Below are 10,523 nucleotides of genomic sequence, written 5' to 3' on the forward strand. Positions count from 1 at the left end.
AAAAAAAAAAAAAAAAAACCAAACAAACAAAAAAACAAGACAGCTATTAGTAAAGGTAAGGTTCAATGTTTCCAACCAGTCTGAGAGAGAAGTGGGGAGCATGACAGAATGATAAATAGGAAGTAGTGGGGTAAAGAAACACAGGATACAGATATAGAGAAGAGCCATTACTTTACATAAGGGAATGACATTTAGGTAGCGTGAGGATTCGGTAGCCTGAAAAGCCTTCAGAGCAGAAAAGACAGCAAACCCCAAAGCTTGCAGAAAATCCCCCTGCGTGAAAGCCAAGGCAGCACAAGAGATTAATGTGGCCTCGGCTACTGAACATCTTGCCTTCACCTCCCAAATGTTGCCATTTCTGAGCTCTAGCACCGTGTCCAGCCTGGAGTAGAGCCTTTGACAAGGTCATCTACAACAAATGCCAATACCTCTGTGTCTGCCTCTGTCCCTCAGTCTGTCTCCCTCTGCCCCTCCCCTCTTCCACGGAGCAGAATGCTCCTCAGCCTGATAGAGTCACTGCAGTGTTGTTTCCACTGTGCTTCGCCTCGCTTTAGCTATCGGTGTCCAGGACTTCAAACCCTTGGACCTGCTAACACAAGTCTCTAACTCTTTATCTTACTCGACTACACGGTCCTGAATAAGAGCCTCTGTGTTAAGACAACCTACATTCGTTGATTATCTGTGGCATGCCTGATTCTAAAACGTGCTTCTTCCGTGTTTAGAATGGAATGCAGCTGGGTCACAAACATTTGACAAAAAGGCTATCCTATCGACCAGAAATCCAGGGATGGGAGATGGAGCAGAGACTGAGGGAATGGCCAACCAATAACCACCGGCCCAACTTGAGACCCATCCCATGAGCAAGCACCAATCGTTGACACTGTTAATGATACCCTGTCATGCTTGCAGACAGGAGCCTAACATGGCTGTCCTCTGAGAGGCTCCACCCAGCAGCTGACTCAGACAGATGCAGACACCCACAGCCAAACAGTGGGTGGAGCTTGGAACGCTTCCCCCTGCCCCCACTTTTTTTAATTAGATATTTTCTTTATTAACATATCAAATCTTATCCCCTTTCCTAGTTTCCCCTCCAAAAATCCCCTACCCTCTTCCCCCTCCCCCTGTTCCCTAACCCACCCACTCCCACTTCCTGGCACTGTCATTCCCCTACCCTGGGGCATAGAACCTTCACAGGACCAAGGGCCTTTTCTCCCATTGATGACCGACTTGGCCATCCTCTGCTCCATATACAGCTAGAACCACAAGTCCCACCATGTGATTTCTTTGATTGGTGGTTTAGTCCCTGGGAGCTCTGGGGGTACTGGTTAGTTCACATTGTTGTTCCTCCTAGGGGGCTGCAAATCCCTTCAGCTCCTTAAGTACTTTCTCTAGCTCCTTCACTGGGGACCCTGTGGAGCTTAGAACTCTTATGGAAGAATAGGAGGAAGGATTGCAGAGCTAGAAGGGGATAAGAACTCCACTGGAAGACCAACAGAGTCAACTAACCTGGACCCTTGGGGGCTCTCAGAGACTGAGCCACCAATCAAAGTGCATGCAGGGGCTGGACCTAGGCTTCCCCCACACATAGGTAACAGATGTACAGCTTAGTCTTCATGAACAACTGGAGCGGGGCCTGTCACAAAAGCTGTTGCCTGTACGTAGGACATGTTCTAGCTGTGATCCCTTGCCTGGCCTCAGTGGGAGAGGATGTACCTAGCCTAGAAGACTTGATACCAGGGTAGGAGAACACCCAGGGACTCCCACCCACACAGAGGAGAAGGGGAGAAGGGATTGGGGAAGGTCTGTGGGAGGGGGTGACTGGGAGAGAGTCAGCGAGAGATTGAGAAGTGAATAAGTAAAACATAAACGATAAAAATAAAATAAAATAATAAAAAATAAAGACTGCATCTGGGTAAGGGAAGAATACAAAATTTTTAGGGATGTATTGGAAGAAAGTGTATTATAGACAGTAAACGTGACTCAGATTTACCAAAGAAAACTCAGGTGGAAGAAAACACCTTCCGGTGAATTCCTCTAAGTGCATTCGCTGGGGAAGGAAGGATGTGATCAGACTGATAAGGGTGAAAGCAGTTTCAATGTATCAGACCAATTAAGAGCTTTTTTTTTTTTTTTTTTTTTTTTAATTCGTGTCTCGTCTGCGTCGGATGTAGCTGAAATGACAGGGTTCACAGGGACAGACATTTTACACACACAACCAGAAATCGAGCCTTAGGCTAACAGATGGAGAAAAACCGAACCATGCCCGCTGCTCTACCGCCATCTCGTGGTAAGAGTAGAAAATGTCAGGCACTTTACAGCCTTTCACAAACCGCGTTGGGTTCACACAGGCTTGCAGAGCCTCTTTCCGCTTCTAACATACAAATACATTTATCACCCTAAGAGTTTATGATATTGAAGTCTATCCGTACCCAGTAACGCCTTCTCAAGCAACCTGGAGCATGCAAACTCTCAGGAAGAGGGCAACACATCTGCTATTTAATATTGCATCCACTCAACAGGTTGAGGATTATTATTAAACTTGGTTTTTGTAAACTAGCAGCAGTAGAAAATTCGATTTAGGAAAAGGCACACTATTTTAAAAGGGAAACGAGAAGCTGCTTTAAAAAGAAAAAGTCCCCAATGTAAAAGCGAACACTTCAACGACTCTTTCTCCCTCCCTAACAGCCTGAGACTACAGACAGCTAGGTAACAGATTTTGAATCCAAATAAAGGTTAGGGTATAGTCAGTCAATCCTGCAGCAAGATGACGCATACCCAAAATTCCTCTTTCTTAAATAAAGTACAGTTAAAGAAAGAACATTATAGCTCCTTTGCTCGGTTATCTGAAATGTCTAAGAAGCAAGAGAAAAATCCAGAAGTTTTCAATTTGACCCACATAGTAACTTATCTGGAAATGCATGCATGCACGCCGGTGTGTGTGCCTATGCGCATGGGCGTGGGCATGGGCGTATTCATGTGCGTGTGTGTGTGTGTATCTGGGTGTCTGTCTGTAGCTCTGTGTGTTTCTGTGAGCGAGGTATGTCTGTCTGTATCTCTTGAGTGTCTGTGTGTGTGTGTGTGTGTGTGTGTGTGTGGTATTGTGCATGTGTGTGCGTGTACCTCCATGTGTCTGTCTGTCTGTATCTCTGTATCTCTGAGGGTAAGGTATGTCTGTCTGTCTGTATCTCTTGAGTGTATGTGTGCGTGTGCATGTGCGTGCGTGTGTGTGTGTGTGTGTGTGTGTGTGTGTTATGTCTGCCTGCCTGTATCTCTGTGTCTTTCTCTGTATGTGGTATGTCTGTCTGTCTGCATCTCTGTGTGTTTCTGTGTGTGTAGACTGTCTGTATTTCTGAGTGTCTGTGTGTGGTGTGGTGCATGTGCACATGTGTGCAGGTGCACATTTGCACATGCAAATGTGTAGACTGCTTGTTAATGTTAGGTGTCTTTCTCTATCAATCAGTTGCCACCTTATTGGGGACACTAGGGTCTTTGGATGAGGTTATTGTACTCCAAGCCTCACAGTGTTCCTGTCTCCACTTCCCAAGGCTGGGATCACAGGAATGTATTGTCACACCCATGGATGCTAAGGATCCAAATCAGGTCTTCATGCTCACAGCAAGGACTTCATCCACTGCACTTCTCGGGCACTTAAATTGAACTCCCTGACATCAGTACTTTTAAGTGCCTCCTATAATGTTTTTGTGCAGCCAACTTTAAGGACCATGGTAGAAGCTTGTAGTGAGTCCTTACACTACAATGAAAGTCACCATTGCCCCAGCAATCTCATCTCCTCTCAGAGTGACCTGTCACTGTCTTTGGCTAGCATTTCCCCTTCAAGATTCTGTCATCTTACATGTTGTTTTTTTCACCAGATTTCCATGCTGGTGGGAAAGTAGTCACAGTGTGCAAAGCAGTGGGCTGTTAGATCCTGAACCCATAGCCCAGTGGACTCTGAAATATGGACAGTATCATATATTACATGGACAGAATTACATATTATATGGACAGTATCATGTATTGCATGGACAGTATCACATATTATATGGACAGTATCATGTATTGCATGGACAGTATCATGTATTATATGGACAGTATCATGTATTACATGGACAGAACTACATATTATATGGACAGTATCATGTATTACATGGACAGCATCACATATTATATGGACAGTATCATGTATTACATGGACAGCATCACATATTATATGGACAGTATCATGTATTGCATGGACAGTATCATGTATTATATGGACATTATCATGTATTATATGGACAGCATCACATATTATATGGACAATATCACATATTGTATGGACAATATCATGTATTGTCCAAAACTCTACCGTTAACACTTAGCATTCCTGGGATAGGGTTTAACAGTGGGCTTGGACAATTGCTCCAAGGGTAAAGTGCTTGTCTGATAAGTGTGAGGACCAGAGTTTGGATCTTCAGCACCTATGTAAACCCTGGGTGACCAGCCCACGGGAAGCAGAGATAGTGGATTTCCTAAGGCAAGCTGGTTAGCTAGAGAAACAAATTGACGAGCTATGAATTCAAGTGAGAAACCTTGTCTCAGTATACATAGAAGACAAGGATTGGAAACAGCAATGTTGGCTTCTAGTTTACCTGCACACACACGCTCACATGCACACGCACATATACATGTGCACACACACACACACACACACATATGTGCCCACATGCACATGAATATTCATGCACTCATACATAGACATGAATATGTAACCACATGAAATTGGCCATATATGTGAATGTGCATACACACATATACATACATGTATATGTTCAAGGAAAAAATAAGTAAGAAATAAAATATTTGACAAAAAAATAATCTAACGATAGAGCCACATGCCTGCAATCCTATCACTCCAGGGAAGCAAGGGAGTGAACAGTTCAAAGTCAGCCTCACCTACATAGGAAATCAGGGAACAGCCTGGGTTATAGGAGAGCTTGTCTCAAAAGGAAAAAAAGAAAAAGAAAAAGGGGGACAGGAAAGAAACAAGGAAAAAGAAAGAAAGAAAGAAAGAGAGAGAGAGAGAGAGAGAGAGAGAGAGAGAGAGAGAGAGAAAGAGAAAGAGAGAAAGAAAGAAAGAAAGAAAGAAAAAGAGGAGGAAAATAGAAAATAATTTTTGTTTTTCTGTTTTTCTTCTCTCATACAATGCATTTTGATCATTGTTTTTCCAACTCCTCCCAAATACACTCTACCTCCCTACCCACCAGCTACATGCTTTCTCTCTCTCTAAAAAGAAGCAAGCACACGAAAGAAGAAAGAATGAAATGAAATGAAAACCAAACAAACAGAAAACCAATAAGAGTAAATAAATAAATAAATAAATAAATAAATAAATAAATAAATAAATAAATAAAGCTTGCCAAAAAACATGGAGTTTGTTTCGCTTTGACTAGCTAACTGTTCTTGATCACAGAGCCTGCCCACCCTGGAGTGTGGCACACTCCACTAGAGAAAACTTAGTCTTTTCTTTCCCCTCCAGGTATCAATTTGAAATAGCTTCAGGTGGGCGGGGGTGGAAATCCCAGTGTTCTAGGGAGAAGTGAACAGAGGTCCCATGCCTAACCAAAAAAATGATAAACAATCTCTTAATAAATATGTTATTAAATAAAATTAAATATATTAATAAGCAAAAAGAATGTTAACTGATCTCTTTAGCAGACATTTCATTGACTGGCTACAAACGCTGCAAAGATGTTTTGTGATGGGAAGAAGCAGGCGGTAAGAAAGTGAGCTCTGAGCCAGTGAGGGATTTAGAATGGCTAATACCTTAAACCCACAAAGAAGGAGCAGCAGTGTGGCTGAATTACCTGAGATCCCCAGATCACAGACTGCTAAATTGATAGTCATTATTTCCGCAGGTCTCAGCTTCTTCTTGCGTCTAGAAGACATATAAAGGACATACCCATTTCCAAATGTAGAGAGAATCCCTACAAAGAAGAATAAAATGTGCCATCATTAAAGTGAGCATGAGCACTCGTTTGCAGATGAAACACTTCACACTTAAAAAAAAAAAAAAAAAAAGGACTCCACAGATTTAGAGGGTAATGACAGGACACTAGATAAAAATCTAAGTTGAGAAGATGAGATAAAAGCATGGATTGTGAGTGACAGGCAAGGGATGGGTCGCCTCAGAAGGGGTAGGAATCAGGAGTCACAGGACTGAACCTACCCAGGCGCTGGAACCACTAGCTTCTCCATTAGGCTCAGGATGAGGTGGGAATCCCAATGGTCAGTTCTTGTACCGGCCCCCAGGGCAGAGTGTTTTCCTCAGCCATTTTTATAAAGTATTGGCTTTACATGACTCCCTCCCTTGAAGAAGTGGAATCAACCCCTTAGCTATCGATAAAACCCTGAAGATTAAAGTCAACCAAGAGAGGTGACTTCAGTGGCCCCGGGGGCTCACATAAGAGCACCGGCATGTGGGAGAGGTGTGGTGAGAGGTGGCTGTAGTGACGCCCTTGCAAGGAAGGGGTCATGTCCTCAACACAGGCCCCAGGACTTAGATTCCTGCGGTGGAATGGACCCTCACTATCTGGAACACGGATGCCTTCAGCTACCCCTGGACTAGCTGTCGAGGGTAAGTGTGTAACCACTGGTGACACAATCATTCCCCTCCCACCAAGGAGAGAGAACGTGACCCTTCAACCCACCAGACCTAACAACAATGACATACATGTGTTCCCAAGTTTGAATATTCTTTTATTAATGACAAGTTGGTTCAGATATTACAATGAAACTGTTCACAAGTTCTTACAAACCCAGTTTTTTAAAAATAAAAAAAAAATCCAAAAATTAGACCCATTATCTACTGACTGTATTTAAGAAAAGAATACACCTACTTCCATAGCTTAACATGTAGAGTAGATTTCCTCAGGAATTCTTGCTTCATAGTGTAGCTGTGTATAAATGAGAATCTGGTACAGCTGCCTTCAGTAGTAAGGAATAAGGAAAGTATTAACAGGAGAGACCCAGAGTTTTCTGTTTAAATTTCTACTTTTCTTCCTCCACCACAATTCATTTGAAGGGGGCAAGGAAAAAAAAAAAAAAAAAAATGTGTGTCTCTGCTGATGGCATAAAACCACCGGATCTGACTGCATGGTGCTTTTTTAGGGAATGCTGACTCTCTGGAGCCAAGGATGCTTAATGGTCCATGAAAGCCTCTTTAGCTTTCTTAAAGCAAATGGGGGAGGGGAGGCTGAGGGGATGGTGCAGTCCTAGAGCAAACCAGATAAAAAGGAAACTCCTAATAAGAAGCCATCCAGCAAGGCACACTGGGAAAGAAAAGTGCAAAAAACGTAGCTCAAAAATAGTAAGACAAATTCCATCTTTGTCATATCCAAAAAAAAAAAAAAAAAAAAAAGGAAAAACAGTTAAGTATTCACATGCGGTCAATCCCAAAGTTCCTCTAACACCCTTTGCCTGCCAGCAACTCTTGAGATTATTTCCTACTCGCATTTTCTTAAACTTTTTACTAACCCTATTTCATAGGGTTTCACCCAGTGCCCGGCATGATTTTAAAATTTTTAAATCTATGCTCAGTTGTTTCCATGGGCAACCTTGTCTGCAGATGAGCATAATGAGACATCCGATATATTGTTAAGACTAAGGAAAACAAATCTAAGAAGATAGAGACTATGGGGTGGTCATTATTTTTGATCATCAAAATCCTGTATCTTTTTGCGTATGGACAGGATAAAATGCCTTCCTCTTAGGCAGTTAGTAAAACAGGTTTTGACATGGACAGAGGGGAGTGGCAAATGGGCCTTACATTTATTTCTCCTGCATATCAAACTAGGGCTTCTATTCTCATTCTTCAGTTTCCCCTATGATTCCTAGTATTTAACAAAGATGGCCAAGAATGTTGCTTTGTCCACTCGGGCTCCTTAAAAAGGATCTCAACAAGTGACAAGCAGACATGGGTCTACCAAGAGTATAAAGCCCCTCCATTCTCATCCAAACCCACCCTTCCTCGCTCACCCCAAATGAGTATTCTGTGACTTCAGTTCACCTAGTGATCCCTTCGCTTGGGGACTCCCTTTCCAACACCTAAGTTTTAAGCTCTACTCCAGCACTTAAGTCTGATTTTTGACTCCCTTGCACCCAACATGCATAAAATGAGAACTTCTCTCATTTCCCACCAACACTGCTGCATTCTCTTGCTAAAACTTCTTCCAAGTAGGAAGGGAATGGGCTAATAGTTCTCTCACAGTTAGATCGCCTAGAGCCACTGATCTGGTTAAAGACACTATTTTCAAAGCATCCCTTGCAACTGACTGGGACAAATAATTTTCATTTGTGAGATGATTTTTCGTCTGCCTTTCCTGATCGCCGAGTTTAGGAAGACATGGTGTGGAGTTTATTCTGAGGCCCTCTCGCTTTCGGCAGGGGGCTTCTATTTATCGCTCTACCCCAGCTACTTACATATATTTGTGTTCAAAAGGCCAAATTTAAATTAAATGAAAAGTAGTCAAATGCTCACAGTAAGTACTAGGACCCTTGAAATTATTTTGCAACAGAGCATATGATTTAATCTCATAAGTTCTTTCTGCCTCAAGCACTGACCATAGAGGGATCTATGGAGCATTCTAATGTGGTTTTGTCCAATTTCAGGAATTACATGAAATTCTTCGCCAGTCATAAACAGATGAGAGAGGAAGGGGAAGAGAAAAAGGGAGGGAGGGAGAGTGGAAGAAACAAAGAAAGGAGAGAGAGAAAGAGAGTTTGAGAAAGCAGGCTGGAACCAACATCTGAAATATTAAAGACACATAAACCTAAAGATAGAACCCACCTGCACGTGGTTCACCCAAATTTAATATAACAACTTTAAATTAAAGAAATGTGGTAAATATTTAAAGACAGTACTACAGTTTAGCCCTGGCTGGCCTGGAATTCTATGTAGACCAGTTTGGCCTTGAGTTCATAGAGATCTGCCTGCCCCTGACTCTCAAATGCTAGGGTTAAAAACGTGCCACTATGCCCAGACCAAATGTCATTGGTGCAAAATTGCATTGTGCAATCCAGTAGAAATATAAACCAGAAATGTGAGCTATACATGTGTTGCTGTTTTTTTTCTGGTAGCCACATTAAGCAACATAAAAGCACAAAAGAAAATTAGATTTAATAATTTAATACTTAATCTACTAATCCATAAATTATGTATAAATCCAATCCATAAACTCATAATCCAGAAATTATGAGTTCAATGGACATTTCATATTTCAAAATATCAGCAAGATGTTTGTACATTACTTTCCAAGTACTAAGCCTTCAATAGGAGGCATGCATTTTCACTACAATATGCTCATTTGAAAGGTAACAGTTTGTCCACTCAGGAGCGGTGGGTGACTGCTGGTTTGAATAATACAGTCTAACATAAGGCAGATTTCACTGAATTGCGGAATTTCATTGATCACCAGAATAATTTTTATCTTCATAGGACCGAGGTGCAACTTTTAAAGCAGTGTCTACTGTCACTGTTATATTGGGCCAGAGTTCCCTCATTTATGAGAAGATGAAGCTAAAGTAGATGATGTCTAAGGGGCACTCTTTTTAAAAACAGAAAAATTATCCATCATCACTCTTTTGATAGCCAGAAAACAAACCTGATAATCAAGTGACCAAATGAAGTAGTTTAAAGATAAAGAATTCACTATGAACGTTCTTTGGATTAATAGTAGAATATTTATCCCTAATGACAGCAACAGCCATTTTTTAATGAAACATTGATTGACTGTCACAATGCCAATTCACCTTCTCCACCTCTGCTAATACCCACGTACATATCGGAATCATTTGTGCAAAATCAATACAGTCTAGGAATTCTCTCAATGCAGCCTCTGACACAGAAGCATTAAGGAAGCTTACCGATTATTGTTAGGTAAAAGCCAGCCACTAAATCCGCTTCCCAGGAAAGTTTGGAAGCAAAGGGGTCCTCGTCTCGAAGATAGCGGGGCAGGCGCTCATCCTGAGGCAGGGCAGTGTGGTTCAAGGCCATGCTGGTCTCACGCCCCCAGGGGTCTGTAAAGCAAGTCAGCAGAGGTCTCAACAGACGGAATAACAAGTCCGTGAATCCGCTCACAAATGCATCTCTTTCCATAAAACAAAAGGCATACTCCAGGGCCCCACGGGTGATTGGTACCTAGTGGAGAGATGTTCACCGTTGTTTTGTTTTGTTTTTTCTCTTAAATGACGTAAATACACCAACACGCAGTTGTTCAATTTGCAGTCTAGACAAGCCTGCATCTTCTCCTCAGGCTGCCTCTGCGGCTTTTCACACCTCCCCCAGTGAATAAAAGGTTGAAAACTAGTTTGTCCTATTGCTCCCTAGCAAACTTTGTAGAGATTTGACGTAAGAAAACCCACAGTGAGAAATGTGAACGCTGCACACTGACTTGCCAGAACACGGCATCCCGAGATAGCCCAAGCTTTCTCCATCCTGAACAGGCATGGTGAGCTAAGGAAAGAAAGAGTGTTCAGGGCAAACA

The 10,523-nt window shown here is 42.2% G+C and overlaps 1 protein-coding gene across 1 annotated transcript in view; it reads right to left on the reverse strand.

The window, feature by feature from the left end:
- The window catches only part of Opn5 (opsin 5), a 51,707-nt gene extending 41,595 nt beyond the window's left edge, over nucleotides 1-10,112 (reverse strand). The window contains exons 1-2 of the mRNA XM_021218362.1: nucleotides 9,904-10,112; nucleotides 5,847-5,966 (exon numbers count right to left, since the gene is read on the reverse strand). Of these exons, the coding sequence (XP_021074021.1) occupies nucleotides 5,847-5,966; nucleotides 9,904-10,033 (250 nt within the window). The 5' untranslated portion in view covers nucleotides 10,034-10,112. The remainder of the gene's footprint in view (nucleotides 1-5,846; nucleotides 5,967-9,903) is intronic.
- Between the last annotated feature and the right edge of the window lie 411 nt (nucleotides 10,113-10,523).

This window comes from Mus pahari, chromosome 18, assembly GCF_900095145.1.
Source record: "Mus pahari chromosome 18, PAHARI_EIJ_v1.1, whole genome shotgun sequence".
In the NCBI taxonomy this organism is placed as follows: Eukaryota; Metazoa; Chordata; class Mammalia; order Rodentia; family Muridae; genus Mus; species Mus pahari.